General features: G+C 43.0%; 2 protein-coding genes across 3 annotated transcripts in view; both read left to right on the top strand.

Annotated features, from left to right (window-relative positions):
- Positions 1 to 3,227, top strand: part of LOC139663916 (peroxidasin) — a 51,315-nt gene extending 48,088 nt beyond the window's left edge. For both annotated transcript variants that reach the window (XM_071542702.1, XM_071542701.1), the window contains exon 23: positions 315 to 3,227. In XM_071542702.1, coding sequence (XP_071398803.1) covers positions 315 to 458 — 144 coding nt within the window. In that variant the 3' untranslated portion in view covers positions 459 to 3,227. The remainder of the gene's footprint in view (positions 1 to 314) is intronic.
- On the top strand, positions 2,018 to 19,735 carry LOC139663918 (D-beta-hydroxybutyrate dehydrogenase, mitochondrial-like). Its single transcript, XM_071542705.1, has 6 exons — positions 2,018 to 2,148; positions 3,430 to 3,484; positions 18,056 to 18,470; positions 18,591 to 18,743; positions 19,133 to 19,266; positions 19,370 to 19,735. Exons 1-6 carry the CDS (start codon positions 2,018 to 2,020, stop codon positions 19,733 to 19,735), a joined length of 1,254 nt encoding a protein of 417 aa, XP_071398806.1.
- Positions 19,736 to 21,064: the final 1,329 nt, after the last annotated feature.

Here is a 21,064-nt window from a genome sequence, read left to right as displayed (position 1 = left end):
CTTTTTTCTTCTTTTTCTTTGTCTCAATTTGTTCCACTGCTGTTATTTTGCGCACCTTGCATCCATGCAGTAAATACATATATTTTCATACTTTTCACTCATTCATGTTTCAGTGTTGTAATTGTCAGTTTGCATTATGTTCAACACCCTCCATTTGCTCCGTTCTTATTTTGATCCGATTATTTCTTTGCTGTATCCTAATTTCCCTGCTGCGACAACCCAATTTCCCCCACAGGGATCATTAAAATTTTCATCCAGTCTAATCTAATAAGGTAACTGACCTGTTTCCCCTGTATCCCCCGACACCTATCCAGGATGCCCAGGTGACCTGCTTTGTGGAGTCTTGCCCACCAGCCGAGTGCAAAAGGCCCGTCAAGCTAAAAGGCGCCTGCTGCCCGGTGTGCCTGGCGCAGGCGGACACCGAGAGCAGGCATCAAGCGGACACCCGCCACGCATAACCCTCAGGACCCCCCCGACCAACACGCCCTCGTGTCTGAAACACACACACTCACACGCAGCGATCCAGAGAGAGGATGAGACTCTTCCAGGTGTGCTACGCCGCAGCCACCGGCACCCAATAGCCTCGTTTTTTTTTTTTTGTTTGTTTTGTATTGTTTTTCTTTTATCAGGGGAGGGGGTTGATTTTTTTGTTTTGTTTTGTTTTTGTTTTTTGGATTGTCGCACCCTCCAAGGCCAACAGCCGGAGGCTCGGTTTGAAATCCACTGGCAACGAGCCAGCGAGCGCTAAATGGATTTATTTCCGAACCGATGGGTGGATGGATGGACGGACGGATGGATGGACGGACGGACGGACAAACCTCTTCTCCTTGCTCGGGCCTCCCAGAACACGGGAGTCCACCGGGGCTTCTGAAGCGCTACCACCAGCCACTGTGTTTGCACCCCTGCGACTAAACACATGGTGACGACACGCGGGGCCAGTCGCCGTCGTCAGGCAGGAAAGGGAAGGCGAGCGAAAGGCGGCGGCCATTTTGTTGTCTCACGAAACTTTCTCAGGTTAGAGATGCCGAAAAACTGGTGCTATCCCCCGCCCCCCCTTTTGTTTTTTGTTAATGATTTAATCACTAAATACAAACCTTCAAAGTATTGTTTTTTTGTTTTTGTTTGTTAACAATATGCAAAGCAATCTATATACACTCATTATATGCCTTTTTATGGTAAATCACAATTGAGAGAATCTTTTTTTTTATTCAATCTAAAAGACATTTTATGAATAGAGTTACTTCATCTTTTAATCTAAGGTGCTTTATATCATGTTATAAATATGTATTTTTTTTCTCCCTTTTTTGTATAAAAATGCTTACATATGAAGATAATGTGAAGCCCTACAAAAACTTTTGTAATGCAAAAAATAATGTCTACTGAATATTGCCTCTCTCTCCATGGACGACTTGTTAGTTAACACACTTATGGGATTTCTGTATTTTTCTGGCCTGTCCCTGAACTCAACATGACGCGATGTTGTGCTCTTTTTCACACTTTCATTTTGCTTTCAAAAAGCAGTGAAAAAAAATCCCATTGTTTTTTTTTTTACCACTGTATTAACCTGAACCTTCCTCCCAGTATTTCCCCTCGATCTCCTAAAGCCAAATGTATAACTTGATAACTTCGAAAATTGCATAGTAGCACGTGTTTATCCATGAAATTATGTCTGAATGTTGTAATGAGGTCAGGATTTAGCCTTGGTACTGCTAAGTCTACCGCAGCAGTATTCTCCTTCTGGCCCAGTGTCCGCTCACACATTTCTTTTTTCCTTGTATAGTCTTTAGTCCACAGACTACACACAATTGAAGGACTGCTACCTTTTCTATTGACTCTGTTTCTTCTCTGCTGTTCTGGACCCGCAGCTCTCCGACTCCAGTTTACACAAGGACACGCTCGCATGCATTCCTTCGTCAAGCATTCACTCCCGTTTCTCTGTCTTTTTTTTTTTATAATTTGTTTTTTTTCGTTCACGTGTGCGACCGACGGTTCGGTTTTTCGGACGTCTTCCGCATCGATGGGCAGGAACGCTCGTCCCGGCTCATGTTTCCTCGCCGCCGACGGAGACCGCGAGGCCCGGGCTGACGTCATTTGGCCGAGCATGTGTGAAGCGCAGGCTCTCTCTAGCCCTCTGACCCTCATTCCGCTGTAATGGAAGCCATATGAGAGAGGAAGCGAGGGGGAAAAGTAGGGGAGGGTGGGGCGGCGACGACCGGGATGCAGCGTCAATCAAAACAACTGAGCCTCGGCTGTCTTCTTACTGTCAGCGGGCGGACAGATTTATCCCTCCGACTCCCCGCTGACGGGCCTTACACATGTACTGTACATAGACCGACGCCACTCATTGGATCCCATGCACTGGCTCGCTTCGTGTAACACAAGTTTTTGTTTTCCTATCTTCCTTTGCTCCTAATTGTCGTGTAGCGGGGGCCGCAGCTGCAGCGTTCCTTTTCCATTGTTTTCTTTATGCGGTAACGTCCTGAGAATGCTGTCTGTCGCGAGGCAGAAATAGTACGCTCCGGAATGTTCCATTCAGGATTCCACTGAGATTGTGCAAGGAGACAGTGCCGCAGATCACGGGGGCTGGCAGCCGCACTGGCAAATTGGTATCATACCTTTGTGTTTAAATGTACTGGACAGGTTCGTACACCGAACTGTGTTTACGGTGTGTGTGTACGTTTCTCTCCTCCTTCATCACTTTCTCTCGTCATTTATTCGTGGCTCTTCCTGCTTTACCGTTTTTGTACTCACGCTATTCCATGATGTGTACAAATGTGTGTGAATGTGTATGCATAAACGTGTGTTTGTAGGTATGGATGTGTGTGTGTGTGTGTGTCTTCTGTCTCAATAATATGCTTAAGGCATTTTGGCAAATGTCCCAAGGTTTGGCTGCCAAAGCACTGTGACCTCTCTTCCCCTGCATTACCAGTCATCATATTCATACATTTGTTGTATTATTTTGTTCCTTTTTTTCATGTTTATTCTCTATTCTCATTGTGGTCCTCCCCTTTGTTTTTTATTCCCCCCCCAAAAAAAAGAACTCCCAAGTGTCAATGGAATGCACTGCTCTGCAAGACTGAACATGCTTCACCTACACTGTCCCCTAAGGAGTGGTCAATGTGGATATAGTACCTATCTGACATTTGTATTGTACGTTTGCCAAAGAATTGTTTGCACTGTAATGTATGCCTCTTGACAATAATAATAAAAAATAGGCCACATTTGAATTACAGCCACACTTGTTCACGCCTGGTCTTTGTCCTAGATTCAAAGTCTTGCTATTGATCAGGCCTTTGCACTGTATTAGCAGAATTACCGCACTTCCCTGGGAACTTCCAATGCCTTTTGATACTCACGAGCTGCAGACACCGTTGTACTTCCTAACCCCTGTGCTGTCGATTGTTCTCAGTGTCTCTGCGTGGCTCTCAGCTGTCGGCAGGCTTCGGACACAGACGCCAGACGACACGGCATCAGAATGCGAAGCGTAGACAAACAGGAAGCAGCTGTGTAGCGTTTGGGTCGCGGCGTTCAAAGATGAGTAATATTAGCCGCCGTAGAGCCTGATAAATGTGAACATGTGAAGTCATGCCTGCCTCGGAACGTTCGTCACATGCGCCCTCCGCAGATTTTCTGCTACACAAACTGCATTTGGATTCGGAAGGTTTTGTGGCAAACGATTGCAGGAATTTGTCTCTTTTTTTTTTTTTTTTTAGATTCCTCGGACATGAGCGAATGGAACGTACTTAATGAAACTGAACAACCTCTGGGTATTGATCAATTAAAGTCCCGACTTGAACACTTCTTGACGTAAAGCAGTGGAACTCTGGTGTCCATTACTGGCTTCCCACTCTCTCTCTCTCTCTCTCTCTCTCTATCCCTCTCCTTTCCTTCCTCATTCCATCCACGTCCCTCCCTCCCTCCGTCCGTCCTCCACGCTTCTCCCTGCAGGCAGAGGCCGCCCTGGCAGCCGGGGGAGGGGGGAGGTGGGGGGGGGGGGGCGAGTGGATGGAGGCTCTCTGGATGGAAAGCGGCCCAGGAAATGAGGTTTCCAGTGGCTGCGCAGATAAAAGGGCCTCCGTCCTCCAGCCAGGCAGGGAAAAGACATTATCGCCCCGACAACGAGGGACCTACCTTACTCCAAGTAATAGGTCTATTCCTGGGAGATCCGAATACACACACACACACACACACACACATCCTCTGGGTCGTTCCCATATCTCCCACAGTCCTCGCCTGTTGTACAGCTTCCCTCCACCCACCCACCCCTCTCCCACCCCCACCCCCCAATCCCCCTCCTTTCCCAATTTCTTGGCCGTCGTCTGAATGAAACCCCCGCTGTTTACTTTGGAGAGAGATGGACAACCTGATTATGTAAGTGAGGAAGTGCTGTAGGTGTTCAATGGCTGGGGCCAGACACAGGCAGACAGTATGACACACACACACACACACACACACACACATACACACACACACAAAGGCCTGTCAAGAAAACCACGTATCGGCCCACAAAATCTGATATATGCAATTGAGCCTTAAGCATGGTTCATTCTAGCCTCGCTTATACCCGTCCAGTGCATTTCAGGTCCGGAGGTGTCTGGGGGAAAGAGGCTGGGGATTGTGGGTTTTCGGGGAGGTTTGGACAGGACACGAGCCTGCAGCTGCATAAGCCCCGGCTGCCCGGCGAGCCTCTCACTTCCCACTCATCACGTACTGGAATTTCATTTAGGCAATTGGCTCGCGGCGTTGCACCTCTCGCCGGCCAAGGTGGGGAATTCTTTCCCTTCGCTAATGGAACGTCATTCTCATTTCCAGAGCGAGGGGGGATGAAAGGGAGAGAAGTGGCGTCCCGCTGAGGGAAAATGGGTTCTGCATCCCGGGATTCAAAGGACTGGAGGGATGGCTTGTCACCCCCAGTGGGTGGGAAATGTCATGAGATGGCCTCCCGCTAGTGTTTTTGGCTCTGACACACAAGCCCGCTGGGTTTTTAGTGCAGGTGCGCGCACATACAGTTACAGTATGTGTAATCCGGGGCTCAGGAAGGTGTCATGTGGCACAGATTACTGATTACCTGCTTGAAATTAACAGTGATACAGTCTACCCGCGTACTCAAACACAGTAATTTAGTCTGATACTTTCAGGTATTCTGGATTAGTTTAGCTCTGAAATCTACAGATACTTTGTTCCACTTTACAGACTGCACTTTGAAAAGAACTTCCTATCATCATCTACATGATTAACCATGATTTCAAGACTTGTAAAATAATTTTGTCTTATAATGTCATTTTCAAAATGCCTTTTCCCCACATATTTTCTCTGAACATGCAACTGCTGAAGTGTACAACAGTTGTACTATTACAACTGTGCTTTTTAAATAAGGAAGTTATCAATATATTTTTGAACTAAAGTTATTGCAAACCAACCTTTCATTAACCGTATGACTGAAAGTTGGTGAGGTGGGGGTGTGTGTGTGTGTGTGTGGGGGGGGGTGATGTCGGCTGAGATGGGATTTAGATATATGTTGTTTTGGACTGTGGGAATGGTATGTAGGAGATCTTAGGCTGGGCGGTGTTTCCCTTTAATGTCAATTGTCACTGTGCCACTGTCTATGTGATGCGCTATGTGTCTTGTTCCAGTAACTTGTGTCAGAATATCTGCAATGTCCAATGCAAAACCATCAACTCTTGTATACCTGATTGTTGTTGTAATTTATGACTTTATCCAGTAGGTTTTGGTTGGAGAATTTCCTCAATGCATCAAAGGCTGTGTAATGCTTCGGTTGAAGTGAAAACATGAAAATCTACATAATGACGAGGTTTCCACAGGACAACAGCGATGTATGAAGTTGACTTTACTCAAATGGAGATGTGAGGCTGAGCCCAGTAGATGTACACAGAACATTTCACAGTTAAATTATGGTATATTTGATGCATGGACTTATGGTTTAGTCATCAACATCGTACAGCAACAAGTGTGTGTGAGTGTGTGTGTGTGTATCAGTCAAAGGCCCAGAAAGCACTTGCTCGACTTCCACGGCTGCGTTCCTCTTTCCACTCCACTCCCTGATTCGATTCCCAGCTTTTGTTACCCACTCCCAATGTTTAAGTTACACTAATTAGATTTACGGCTGTAACTCGACGCCAAATAAAGTGCTACATTTGACCCCCCCCCCCCCCCCCCCCCCTCTCCCTTTGGGGGTTTTCTCCCCCATATGAAAATGCCAGCTTTCTTTCATGGGTCTATTAATTGTAATTGCCAAAACAGAATATATCCTGTCCGTGAAATAGAGAAAAAAAACAGATCACCGGACAAGAGGTACGTTTTCTTCCAAATGGTCTCGGGTAGATGCGATAGGAGTGTGTGTGCAGAGGGAGAGTTGGACAGTGGGAGGAGGAGAGCACCCAAATCCAATGAAGTAATTGTTGCCATTTGAAAGCCAAGCTAATCTCTGACTGACTGACTGACTGACTGACTGGCTGACTGGCAGGTGGGATGACTCACTGCATGAGCGACCGGCTGATTTGCCTGCATTCCTCGGCGGACACCAGCAGGGTCCAGTCTGACCCGGTGATAATCCCCTCACTGCCAGGACCCCTAATCAGCTCTCCTCTAGACCTGAAATGGGCTAGCTAATAGGGGAGCCAGCCAAACACACACACACACACACACACACACACACTCTTAAAGGAATGTATTTTCACACGCACACCAAGCACATGCACACACACCCACTGTGATGCCAGAGGGGGGGCTGGCTGTCTGCAGCACTATTCATCCGCTATCTTTCAAAATGTAAGATATACTGGACCGAAAGAAAATAAATAAACTCGGCTACCATTTTCTACCCAGAGGTTGGGAAATCTTTGTTTGAGGTGCGAGGGAAAAGCGCCTGAAGTCACCACCGAGAGAGATTTGGATACGCAACTAAGCAAAACATGTACATGAAGGTTTTATTGGGGGGAATTCTCCTCATATGTAAACACACATATCTCTGCACAAGCCCAAGCCAAAACGTCCCGCTGCGTGCCAAATGTTGTCACATGTAAGATTGATATCAAGCACAAAACAGAGAATTTCTCTCGGTTGGGATGTTCAAGCGGTGTGTGTGTGTGTGTGTGTGTGTGTTTGTGTGTACATGTGGCCCTGGCTGTAATAGGACGTAACACACAGAGGTTCACAGTCAGTGTACAGCCAGGTTTTACAGCAAGTCCTGTCACCAATGAGCGGGCCTGCAAACCACACATCTTGGACTTATAAGCACTGAGCTACACCCTGCATGACCCCGTCCCACATGTTTCCCCATGTAGAAACTTAATTTCAAGCTTGACTCAGCAGCTATTCTGAGGTATCGACCACATGCCTCCGACAGGCAAGCCAGAGAAAGACATTAAGTGTATTATTCCTTGGACATATTGTGTGTCCGTGTGCCGGTGGGAAAGGTCTCACATCCAGGACTTCCAAGTCGGTGTCGGAAAATCAAACCCAGAAGATAAACGTGGAGGTCCTGCAGCTTTGATGATAAAGGTGCATGGATGTGTTTTCTTAATGTTGACTGACATGAAACTTGATTTTTTTTTGCCTTGTTGAGAAAATTAAAGGTCACCGTTGCATAATAACTTGGAAAATCAGGTAGCAAAATTTTCAGAGTTTCCGACTTAATCGTTGGAGGGTTTTCATGTGAAATTTCCAAGAAGGAGATTTGTTTTTCCGATAGCCTATATCCAATAGCGCATGAATGCACAAACAGGTTCCTTTCCATATGTGTTTTCCATCCAAAAACGTGTTGCAACAGAAGACCAAGAAACGATGAGTGCGCTCTGAGAACGTGAAACCTCTTTTATGGACTTTAAACAATTATAATGTGAGATTCTTCTGTCATCTTTGATTTTAACTTAACTTCATTATTATATATTATTTCATTAGATACTGGTCTGGCAGCTGGTGCCACTTTGTTCAGGTGGAGCAGCCCCACCTCCCCCAGCACTCTAGTCTAGCGTGAGAAAGTTCTAAAAGTTCTAAGTGACGAAGAGCCAGTCACTATATCTTTGGCACATAAATCTCACTCCTCTCTCTGTAGACTCTTCTGTACATGTATGACTCCCTGAAGGCCCATTACTGTGAATACAAGCACATTTTTGCACATCCTATGTACATACTGTACATTTTCACACAGGGTCTCTCTTTTATACTCGCATACTGCTCTCATTGTTATATATTGCGTATATGTTTTTAAAATCATTTTTAAATAATTGTTCACTTTTTTCATACTGTACATATTTTCACATTGTGTTTCTGTTTCAGTACAATCTGCTGCTGCTGATACTGCTATTGTGCATACTGTGAATGCTGGAATCCTTGCTTTTTTGCACATTTTTGTCCAGAATCTGCAGAAGAACTGACAGTATATTATAATTGCAAAAGTAACAAACAACTGAGAACCTGGAACACGCCACTCCCTCTTCCCTGATTGCTGTCATGCAGTCCAAAAAGGACTATTGTGCACTGGTGACGGGGCTGGAATAGACGTGAAAGGCACATTTGAAAGCACAATACTCGGCTTGTTTCACCTCTTGTAGCTCTCTAATCAAGAGTGCTTGAAAGAGCAATCAATCACCAGTCATGCAAATTAAAAGATGATTGCAGTCCTTTGTTTTCATGGATGGTGAGAGCTGAGAGAACAGCATGTAAACTAGTTCACACAGAACTAGTTCAGCTACATGACGACAGTGCAGCAGCTGTTAGCTATCCATTGATGACTTGCCATCTCTGCAGCTGGTTAGCTTATGAAAAACTGACCATTCCTTATCATAGAAGATAGAAAGAAAAAAAAGCTGCCTTTCCATCACCTCTGACTCAGTCATTACTTATTTTTTTAGTTTTAGTAGTGTATAATGTTGTCACTGAGGTTTCTTTTTTTTCTGTTTTCACAACCATGAAAAAGTGACTTGATTCAGGGTCACAAAATGCTAACAAACTAGCAATTACGTGACATGTTTCACGTCTAAAAGACAACATGCTAGCTAACAAGCTAACGTTATCACGCTGACTTTTTGTCTCCTTTGTGTAGCTAGTTTTGAAAATGCCAGAGTTGCTGTGCACCTTTCTGCACTAATACACAAAAGTCTCAAAAAAGCCTGGGAAAATACTACATCACAACTAGCTTTCATTAGTTAGCCAGTTAGGATTTTAAAGGTTTAAGACAATTAGAGTTTAATGATGATGCATTTGTTTTGAAAAACTATCAACATAATACAGCTGTGACAGAGGACAAGTCAAAGATGTATATTGTCAGAATACAGGAAAAATTATGATAGCTTACATTTACATTTTAAGTAGGCTATTTAGCTGACACTCTTATCCACAGTGACTTACAATGAGTGCGTCAGTAGGAAGATAATTTTTAACATTGGAGTTATAATGGGGAATCTCCTGCCTCCGCCTTGATCCAGTGCAATTTGTTTGTCAGTATCATTTGTTAAACAGTAATGGAGTATAACAGGAATTGACAGAGGTGTAACATAAGTGGCAGAGTCCTTTTGGGAGAAAAATCTTCATAATTAAATGTTTAAAATTTTATTGTAGCACAAATGCATTTTACACTCGGTCTAGTTCAATAGATTACATTAACAATTATTTTAAAATAAGTTTTGAAATCCCCTGTTTCTCAGTTTAAATATAGGACATCACACAACTCTCATTTAGGAGTAAGGACAATTCTAAAAAGTAACTGTGATTCAAATTGCATTCCACACAGGTGTGAATTGAGGCAGGACCCACACCTTCAGGTTCAACCAATGAAGGACAGGAATAGCTTGTCCTTCATTGGTCGACCCCTCCTCCACGCTTGTCCCTTGAAAATACCTGAGCATCCAAAGTCCAGATGAAAAACAAGGAGAACAAAGAGGGGATAGCAGCGTCTTTTCTTCTGAAGGAACAAACCTCAGAATCCAGCTGAAGGTCTGCTTTTGCTCTGAGCACAAGGGAACCTGAGGGAGAAGAGCCACCTGTCAGTAAGTCAACCGTACACACAAGTGCTTGTATGCATGCATGATTCTTATTACCTCCGGCAACAGAGTTGGACGGGGTTATATGTTTTCATCCTGTTCCGTTTGTCTGTTTGTTTGCATGAAGCTTTGAGGAAAGTTTGGTTATGGGGCAAGGAAGAACACCGATTGGCCAAAGGGGGGAGTGGCGGTGGGCATGGCTTCTCATAAAAATGTAACTTCCAATTGGATTCATGTAACACCATGAAACTTTGTGGCCTTTCAGTGGCTCTGTCACTCGGTCTCTCTCTCTCTCTCTCTCTCTCTCTCTCTCTCTCTCTCTCTCTCTCTCTCTCTCTCTCTCTCTCTCTCTCTCTCTCTCTCTCTCTCTCTCTCTCTCTCTCTCTCTCTCTCTCTCTCTCTCTCTCTCTCTCTCTCTCTCTCTCTCTCTCTCTCTCCAGACCCATCTGTGCACCTCCCATTACACACGCGGTTTGCTCCCTCAATCCAGATTAATATTGAAAAATATTCTCAAAGAAGGAAAAGAACTCGTCCTGGGGAGGAGCAGGGACAGTCTGGACCAGAGGAGCTGCTGAGCAGTACAAGCAGTGTTTATATTTTTAAGTTATGATATCTTTGACACAAAATACTTGAAAGGGAGCACTTTAGATGTATAGGTTAGTTATTTGTTTGACAAATGGAACTATTTAAAATGGAGTACATTAGATAATTTGTCATCCAGGTAATGGGATCCTTTATTGATAATAGCCTATATACTGACAATATAAGAGAATCCAAGAATAAAAACATCAAAGACTTCTTTATCCAAAATAAGAAACCATGTCTGACAGATAGTGCAGGTCAGAGCCAACCTACAACCAGTCAGAACCAAACTTGCAGCCAGGGACCTGCTACCACAGGTCAGAGCCAGCCTGAGAGGGCCAGTCAGGGCCACACCAGGCACCTTGCAGCAACAGGTGAAAGTCAGAGCAGTCTGTTACACCTTTCATGTGTGTTTTTTTTCTTTTCACAACCTGTTCACAAGGTACCTCCCATATGGAATAAGATATATTGGTTGTAGAATTTTACAAGATTCTTATATTTTCAACATGAAACTTGTATGAAATGTATGTGGTGGTAGAGAATACAAGACTCATAGTAATTTCTTGTATCAAATTTGACTTTAGACATAACCCCCTTGCTAATTTTTCCCAAATTTGGTCCAGTGGTAGAAGGGCACTCCTAATGGCCACTGAACAGATATAGAGCTGATTGACCATGTGGTGTTGTGATAATCGGCTAAAAAAATATTAAAAGTGTAGGTGTATAGGCCAAACCTATTTAATATTGACTAAACAAGTTGAAACTCACCAAGAGAGACCAGCTCTTTCAGTCTTAAATGATTCTGCAATGACCTCAGTGAGTTTACCCAACATGAAGTTTACCCTGTTTAGTTCTGACCTCAGGGACAGATAACAAAAACACTTCCTGAGACCCTAGACAGTCATTTCCAGCAAGTGTTTTAGACATATGAGAGCACATATAAACAGGAAACACATGGCCATATAGGTATAAATGTACCAATAATAAGTAGTAATCAATGAATAAGTCTAATAAGCCAGTCAATCTGAGCATACACAGTAAGGTCTGATGATGACTGAGAGCTTAACAGCCAATAATAAACCACAATGCTGGTACACAGTATCTAAAGCAGCTAGATATTGGGAGACATTTATTTCTACTGCAGAAGAAAAACATGACACAACTTGTCAACTCTGTCTTACAATTGAATGTGTCATGGATACCTGAAAAAACAGGCGCTTCCACACACTCAGTCAACTCTCAACACTCAAAAGCCACTGAGAGGAGAGGGTTTTATTGATTAATCTCACTTCAAACAGGACGACACTGTGGACACTCCTAGGCCTGCTGACTACAGTGCATCCATTTATGGCACTGTAATAGCAAAATGAAGGCCATGCGTCATGTTCTGATAGCTAAATGACTTCAAAAGTATGCCCATAGAAAACATTCAATTTTTAATGCTGCATTAGTCCTATGTAAAGGTATTTATGCTTGAAGTAAAAGTGGCATGAGCTGTTGTCGCATAGTTTAGTCTAACACTCATATTTCTTATTGGAGTCTATATGTACAGTACTACAGTTCTGGTACACATGAGAGATATTCACACACATAAACTCATATTATGTCTGCTCTAAAGCAATCAGTGTCTGTATTCAACTATATTCTGTCCTCTATCTCGGTGCCCTTGATGATCTTCCCAGTTTGTTCCAGACTGCGATATGATAACAGAGGGTGATGATGGGGTCAGGAGATTAGCAGCAGAGCGGGTAGATGGATTGAGAGTCTGTGAGTGTGAGAGAGAAGACATAGAGAGCGCGAGAGAGAGAGAGCGAGCGTTATTGCCTCGCTTTTGTTTCCAGCGCGGTCAAACTTCCGCCCCAGGGCTTGTTAAGGCGGCTTGGAGGGTCACACTGCGCCAAACTAGGAAAACAGATCTCCAGGATATGACATCACTGCCAGGGTCCAGTGGCTGGTGGATGGACGGTGAGGCGGTGCCTGCGAAAGACAACACACACATGTCAAATTACACTCCACTCCTGGTTTCACAGGTCATTGCTCTTTAGCCCCACTCCCAATTAAAGCGTTAAGTGTTCTATTAAGTGCTCTAATTCTCCAGTGTAGCGCAGCCTCTCAGACCACACTAGCTCCCTTCCCCTTGACTTTCCCATTAACCGTCCACAGGGAGGGCTAATCTCAACCACTCACACTTTAAACAGGATACAACACACACACACACACACACACACACAGTGAAACTTGCCTTTGTCAAACCCTTCGCATTTCTCATCCTCACCATCCTATCCAAATATGTATCAAACATACCTACTACCAAACAAATCACTTCGTCAAGGAACAGGGGCTGGCCCAGCGACAAACAGGCAGTGGACTTGTAAAGTGTAAATGTCCTGTTGGCAGGGAAAACATTCTCCTCTAAAGTTCTGGGATGTTTTCCTCATCAGGACAAAGGCTGGGAGCCGGGCCAAGACGCACAATTAGCCCATGCAGTTGTTCTGCAGCATCTGGTGCAGACCCTGTTATGTAGGCTAATGTATGTCTTTGAGACAGGCAACGTTACACACAAGGAGATTACCATTAACATATACACCATAAACAGATACACACACACATTGTCAGGAGAACCTCCACACCCTTGTTCAGCAGTAAAACTACAGAGAGGGTATGAAAGCTGCACCAAGACAGTACAGCATGTTGATACAGTAAAAGCCTCTGAGGCCCAGTGTCCTCTGACAGTGATGAATCTTGGGAGATTGACTTACAGACTAATTCTGGGGCACAAGGAAGGATTTCATAATCAAATACCAGATGTTTAGTCAGTTGAAAAAAAATACTCCTCATGGAAGGCGCCAATGAGTAAATCTATCCTCAAAGAAAGCACATTTTTGCGACCTCTCTTAGTCACTGCGGCGCCAAAGATGGCACCCAGTGCTACCTTGTTTTAGCATGTTCCTAATGTGGAGCTGAAGGAGCGCTATCAGGAATGAGCCTGGGGCTAAAGGGCCACTAAATCATCACAGTCAAATGCTCTTTTACAAGGTGTCATTTCTCTGAAGATAAATGGACGGTCATATACCAACCGATGCGTAATGTGTGGCCAAAGGTCACTGGTCCAAATCACCAGACCAGCTGGGACTGTCCGCAAGAGGAAAGTGAATGAATAACATTCTCTCCTCCCTCCATATCCACTATCGAGGTGACCTTGAGCAGTGCACTTAACCTCCAATAGTGCCCCCAATTTCTAAATGACATTTCAGACATTATTATCATAGGCGACTTTGCATTAAGATAATGTTCTGTGGATTTAATATTCTATGGATTTTACTCAACGTGTCAAAGAATCCACTCATAAACATGCACTGTGACCTTATCATCACTTGGGGACTCTCTTTAGATATTATACCTCTCATTATTGTGGCATTATTGAGTGTGTTTTTTACTGTTATGGCATGCAGTGTTCTTCCAAATTTGAACCTGCTGTTCAAAACCGTTATCTTGATGCTTGACTGAAAATTTTATTTCACTTTTTAAAGACATTCCAACACCATCTCTACCCTCTTCCTGTGAAGAACTAACAAATAGTTTTTGTTCAAGGCTAAAGGCAACCACTGACTCTGTGTAGAAAGGTCACAAATAAACCAAGAGCCCTCTGGAAAAATGAGGAGACAGCACAACTAAAGAGGATCTGCTGCAGGGCAGAGCGTACGAAGAGGAAAGCTGAACTGCAGATCCAGTATGATATCTTACAAGATAGCCTCGAAAACTACAGTATCAGTATTGCATACAGTATGCCAGGCAAGTTTGCTTTGCCAAACCAAGAAACCCTAGATTTTTATTCTCAACCTTTGTTTGGCTTATTTATCCCACCCCTGTCGTTGATAGTTTATATCTTCATCTTAAATTTGCCATGTTCTTCAGAGACCAGATAACAAACATCAGGACTGACTTCTTCTAAGGTGAACAATGAATGTGTTTAACTGGCCCTGCATCACCACCAGAGGGCATTGTAGAAAGTTTATTGAAGAGGATCCCCTGTGCAAAGTAGTGAGACGGCTTCAGTCCTGAACCATGTGCTCTTGAGTCAACGCTAGACGCTAAAAACCTCTCGGTCCTGGTGCTTCTTCACCTACATGCAGCTTTTGACACTGTTGACCATGAGGTCCTTCTAAACAGACGTAACAGAACAGTTTTAAAGTGGTTCAGGTCCTAATGAATCAGGATTTCTTTGTCTTTTTGGGTGGCCACTCACCACAGAGAGTTGGTATTACATGTGGTGTGCCACGATTCTAGGCCCAGTTCTCTTTAGCTGGTGCATGCTCCCACCACAGGCCATTATCCACAAGCACAGAATCAGCTTCCTCATCCATGTGGAGGTTCCTCAGCTCAGTCACTTCATATGACCTCTTCCTATTGATACTGGTATATAGCTGTATCACAGACATTAATACATGGATGGCACATAACTCTCTCCGGTTAAACAAAGATAAAACTGAAATTCTGGTAAGTGGACCTAAGGCTCTGCAGTCGAATATGATAACAGAAATCTCTTTAATAGTGATTTGAGCTATGAAGCACATGTCAGGACTGGGCCTCCCAAAAAGACAATGGGACAGTTACACATCATTCAATATGTTGCTGCCAGAATTTTAATGAGAACCAGGAAGAGAGAACACATTACTCCTGTTTTAAAGTCTCACCAATTACCAGTCAATTTTAGGCTAGTTTTTAAGATTCTTTTTTAGATTTTTAAGTCTACTCATGGACTTGCCCCTGGGTATATTAAGGACCCACTCACTATATTCCTTGCAGAACCCTCAGATCCTCTGACTGTTCTTTTAGTTGTACCTAAATCCAGGACAAAGAGTTATGGGGAGGCTGCTTGCAGTTTCTATGGCCCCAGGCTCTGCAACAGTCTCTCTCTAGATCTGAGGATAACAGAAATCATAGACATCTTTAAATGTAAGCTCAAAACCAACCTTTTTATCTGTGCTTTTTCATAGGAGCTGTTATTTTGTTCTTTTATTTAGTCTACCTTAGCACTTTTATGTCTTTGTCTTTTTATACATTTGAATGTTATTTATGCACTTGGCTGGCTCTGTCTCTAATGTGAAGTTGATTGCACTGCATTTGTTGTTGCTGGAAAGGAAAAGGCATGCTCAGCAGTCCTGATAAACAGAGGTTAAACCACGGTTAGTAGGTGGAATGCCATGCGGAAAGGTGAAAGGTGGTTCCACACCCACTCAAAAGTAAAGGTGCCCTTTTTGCTACTGTACGCTTTGCGCCTTGTGAAATGTGATTCTATATAGAATATTTAAAATGACAAACATGAAAAACATGCACAAACACACAAATAATAGCTGCAAGAAAATGTGGACTATTCAAAAGATGTGAAAAGAATGTGAAAGAAAAGACGGTGACATAGTTCCTCTTGAGGTCTTGCTGATTAAGTGCTTATCTTTGCTCATTTACCTGTGTTGTAACAGCGACTGACCTTTGGTGCCTTCCGCTCAATATTTTTTTAGTTTTTTAAGTTTTATTTTTATTTGCCCTTTCATTATTTTTTCCTCAACTTGTGTTTTGTGACATTGTATACAATGCACTTGAAAAAAAAGCTTGAATTTTCAAAGACACTTGCACAAATACACAGACAGACGTATGCAGCCACAGGATAGATACTTCAATGAGTGGATAACCAACAGCAATAAATTGATGCCTTTGTGCAACCAGTAGAGAGGAGGTGTATTTACAGTGGATGTAACTTGTAATGACCAAGCCAGAGCTAGTATATAGCCAGAGGCTGATATCTGATGTCATTTTATGTTATGCAAAACCTTGTATACTCACTGTACTACATCTCCTCTTTCTTTTAGTCCACGGTTATAGAGAACTTTTGGAGATAAAATCCTCATCTGGATTTACAAGCAACATCGATCAACCAGTTAAAGTAGAAGGTGAGTTACTCCATCCCTCTTTCTGTTAAATATCATACCTGGCTGTAATACATGTGAGACATATGTTACAAAAAGTTGAACAAGTGATTTGTCGGTATTCCGGAGGTTCTGTAGGCTAAGATATTCAAGATAAACTGTTTGAATCTGGTTCTTGTCTGTTGTCGCTCTCCCCTCTATCTCTCACTCCCAGGCTATGTGATATGGCAGAAATCCCTTAAAAATGACACAAAAGCGATTTGTATTTGAATCCAGCTATATGTCTCCATCCCAGTGTTGTAATGTTGTAATGTTGAGGAACATGGGAATTGAGAATGTAAAAAATAGAAATATGAAAAAAAAACTGTCTGAAAGTGCAGTGTCTCAAATTCCAGACTTGAAAGTGAGAAGGGCTTGCGCTGCTGGACTGTACAGGCAGCAGAGTCATTTTCAGCAGATGTTTGACGGGGGGCAGTTTCCTGATACTCCCTCCCCACATTATCCCAGTTCCATTATTTTCCTATTACCCCTAGCCTCACAATTGTTTTCAACCCACCCCATTGTTTCAGCCTTTACCGCCTATGGCTTTTTCGACCGCTGTTATGGAGGTGATGCAGGGCCAAGGGGCTCGGTGGTTCTGCCTAAACTGGCCCTAACTAGCTAACTAATGGGAGAATGGTGTATTCACTTGTTAATCTGCATACTAAGCTCTTGACTGTATAGGTGCTACTGCTGTTAGAGAATATTGGTCTGCAATGGGCTGACTGGGCAATGTCACCCAAATACTAGCAATTAGTAACTAGCAGTTGGTCAATACTTCTTGACATAAATTATATGGAACATTGAGGTGGGAATGGAGAGTACTGTGTTCAACAAGTTAAAAAAAATGAACAAAGCTTACTGAGGACATCCAGTGGTTGAAAAAGGAGCAATAGTGATCCTCCTTTGTATGGAGTGGGGGATAGTCTCTTCTCTCTCTCTCTCTCTGTCTCGATTTCTCTTTTTTCCTGGTGATTCGTTGATGATCATTGATAATTTACTGATGTGGTGATGTCACATGTGTATATTGTATATATGTGCTACTATGGAATTTGTCCTATCTCATGACGGTATGTTTGTACACAACACTGTCATATTCTTCTTCTTCTTCAAACAGCTGTATTTATTTATTTATTATTATTACTTTTTTATAACAAAAAAGTGAAAGTTTGAATTATCGCATTACAGCGCCCTTTATCTATATTGGGACATACGTAATGACCAAACTGTTAAGATACAAAGTGGATCATAAAATAACACAAAGTTCATACATGAAGTTCACATAGTTCAACTCACACTACAGTTGCCACTATATGTTGCTGCCTTATGACCTCACACAACCACCACAATTTATGACACTCAATTATTAACCTCGGTTAGAGTTGGCTGTGGGAAGCAAGGAAGCTCTTTGTAGCTTGCATGAGAGGAAGTCACAAGTACACACATGGTGCCACCCAAAGGAAAGCCCAACAGAACACTTACGAAAAAACCCTCTTGTTTTTCTGATAGGATAAGGAAGTGTGGGACCCACTGAGACCCCCCAGCACAGGAACGCTTCCCCGCACTTTCCTCAGGATGGCCACAGCTGCAGCTCCTCTCCTGCTCCTTGGCGTCTCCTCTGCCTTTACCGTCTCTCTCTGGGTCATCGCTCGACTTGTTTCCCGCCGCCAAAAGCCCCAGGAGCTGAGGGGGCGCGCCGTGTTGATAACCGGCTGCGACAGCGGCTTTGGACTCCACCTGGCCCGGTGTTTGGACTCCCAGGGTTTCGTGGTCTTCGCCGGGTGTCTCTGTCCTGAAGGTGAAGGGGCGCAGAGCTTGAAGAGAGAGAGCTCTGATAATCTAAAGATACTCAAGCTGGATGTCACCAGTGAAGAGGATGTGCAAAAGGCGAAGGAGGTGGTCCAGGCCAACCTTCCAGAGAAAGGTAAGACTATGCTTTAACACAGAAAGAGACATAAATCTAATACTTACACAGACTGCTATATATCCCATCATCTTACTATCTAAAGAATTTTTTTAATCAATAAAACCTGTTGTATTTCAGGGCTCTGGGCGGTCGTGAACAACGCTGGTATCTCTGACTGGGCAGAGATCGAATGGAGCACCATGGATGACTTTCGTACTATAGTTGATGTCAACTTGTTTGGCTGTATCAGGACCTCTATTGCATTTCTACCTATGGTCCGTGCCTCGAAAGGTAAGCCAACGAACAAATTCAAGTCGATTGCTTACTTTGCTTAAAGCTGCACTAAGATTTTTATGTAAAACCACACATGTCTTATTAGTCTAAATCACAAAGTGGGGCTGCAACTGAGGAGAGACACTGATTCTTATTGAGATGCTGTAAATTCGCCCTATTTGCCAAAATGAAATTCTGTTGTTGGGTAAAGACACAATGTTCTCAGCCCACAGGAAACCGATCACACTTCAAAGTGAAATGCAAAACTGTAGATGTGATCTGTTGTATCTTCACATTAGTAGTCATAGAACCAGTCTGGATGAAAATTAAATGAATTATTCCTTTTGTTCAGTTTGCAATAATTGTAATCACTGTTTGTCTATTCTTGTAATCTTTAAATGTTATAGGACGGATGGTGTACGTATCAAGCATCTTTGCATTCTTCACCTGCCTCAACATGGGAGCCTACAGTGTTTCCAAGAGAGGACTGGAGGCATTTGCAGACTGCTTACGAGTGGAAATGGCCAGCTTCGGGGTCAAGGTAATGTAGAATTTTGGTTAGCTTTACTTAAGGCTGAGATCATTTGCCATTATCAAGGTCTAAATTTATACTGAACTTTCTGTTGTACTTTTTTCTCTTTCAGGTCAGTATCATCCAACCAGGCAACTTTGGCCCAGCTACAAGTATCGTGAGGACGAAGACTGGATCGGACATCTGGGAGAAACTGAACGAAGAGCGCAAGCAAACGTTCAGTCGACAGTACATGGAGCTGGCCAGCGACTACTTCATGTCCACCTGCAGTTCGGGGTTTAAGGACAGACAGATGGTCATCGACGCTATGCTGGACGCCATCACATCCTCCCGCCCTAAATACCGATATCTACTCGTCTCCACGTTTGACATGTTCTTCTTCTACACATGTCCTTATCTGCCCACCTTCATCACGGATGCCATCTTTTCCCTCAGCCCCATGTACCACAAGAGAAAAGAAATGCTGTACTCCAAATAGATGATGTGCGCTAAGTCCACAGTGGCGTGATTGTATGTCTTGGGGCAGCAGCATGTTTATGAGGTGAAAGAAGTGAAAGAAACCCTGAATGAAGGTTTACTACCTATAACTTTGAATATTGATATTTTTTTATAATATTTTTACATGTGTGAGTTCAAATTTTATGTTTAATGTTGAAGCCTCCCCCGTGTGTCACTATTTAGCTGTTGCAATAAGTTCAGTGGAGCAACAGGTTCTTTAGCCGTTTCAGGATATACAGCTCATCTAAAATCAACATGAATGTTTCAGCATTTTTCTGTGCAGTCACACCATAGATTATGTATGGTGACACCAGTCTTTAATGGGGAATGCCACCCATTTTAAGAATTCATATGTTATTCCTGTGTCCCAGGACAGTTCACTCAATACTTACGAATGTGCACCACTCTTTTTTTAACTGGAGAACTGACCCTTGAATTTGTGATGTCACTGGGATGTAAAACCTCCTCCATAGAGAATGAATGGGGCGCTAACTTTGTTGACCCATGAGATGTTTGTGCGAGTTCTTCCACATAAGGTCTAAATTCTGGTTGATACCTGTTAGCAATGCTAGAATATAAACTTAATTTTGGTGTGACAACTCAACATTTTATGGCTCTACAAAGCCAGTGCCCCATTCATCATCTATGGAGCATCACAAATTCAAAGGTTTTCTGTTTTTTTTTTACAGCTTTTTTTGTAACTTTAGGAAAGAGTGGTTCATGTTCACAGACATTGATTGAACTGTCCTAGGGCACAGAAATAACATTATGTGAAATTTAAAAGTGGGTGGTATTCTCCTTTAAGGGAAGTTTAATTTGATTCAGGCAGTATTTACTGCCATATTTAAGCCTAAAAACTACTATAAACACTATAAACCCAAATCCGTTTCCCTAGACATCATCCACAGTTTTCTTAGAAAGACATTTCTTCCTTTGCTTAGGTTGAAAAGCAAAAATGTGGAAATTCCCTGAACATTAAATTGTATATGAGTTATTTAAATAGCATTGTTGAATGAAAACTGCCTATGACAGAAATCCATGCTGATTCAAATAAATGGCACTGCTTTTCCTGTGCATAAAGACGACTTCACATGTTTTGTCTCTCTAAATCTCTATACAAAGGTGACTGAATAAGTAGAGCAGATGCTGCACTATATTGGATACTGTTATCAACAAACAGCAGTCTGTATAAAAGCCCTTAGACACTTCATATACCCTATAGGCATTGAACACTGTGGTGTGCATATCATGGCTACATTTCAACATTCAGCAGTTTTAGGCAATTTATGTGCAATCTTTTGAATACCTG

The sequence above is a fragment of the Centroberyx affinis genome, unplaced genomic scaffold (assembly GCF_046629955.1).
Source record: "Centroberyx affinis isolate AG114_WGS23_722 - 3 ecotype Tasmania unplaced genomic scaffold, CSIRO-AGI_Caff_v1 ptg004162l_1, whole genome shotgun sequence".
NCBI classification, from domain to species: Eukaryota; Metazoa; Chordata; class Actinopteri; order Beryciformes; family Berycidae; genus Centroberyx; species Centroberyx affinis.
Note: the sequence above shows the minus strand (reverse complement) of the source record. Positions and strands in the feature narration are given on the sequence as shown.

Bases quoted from the DNA above. Each gene is read 5' to 3' on its own strand.
- LOC139663918 (XM_071542705.1), top strand. From the start codon at position 2,018: ATGGGCAGGAACGCTCGTCCCGGCTCATGTTTCCTCGCCGCCGACGGA. The intron at 2,149-3,429 runs GTAATGGAAGCC...CGTGGCTCTCAG, and splicing joins CCTCTGACCCTCATTCCGCT to CTGTCGGCAGGCTTCGGACA. The intron at 18,744-19,132 runs GTAAGCCAACGA...TAAATGTTATAG, and splicing joins TATGGTCCGTGCCTCGAAAG to GACGGATGGTGTACGTATCA.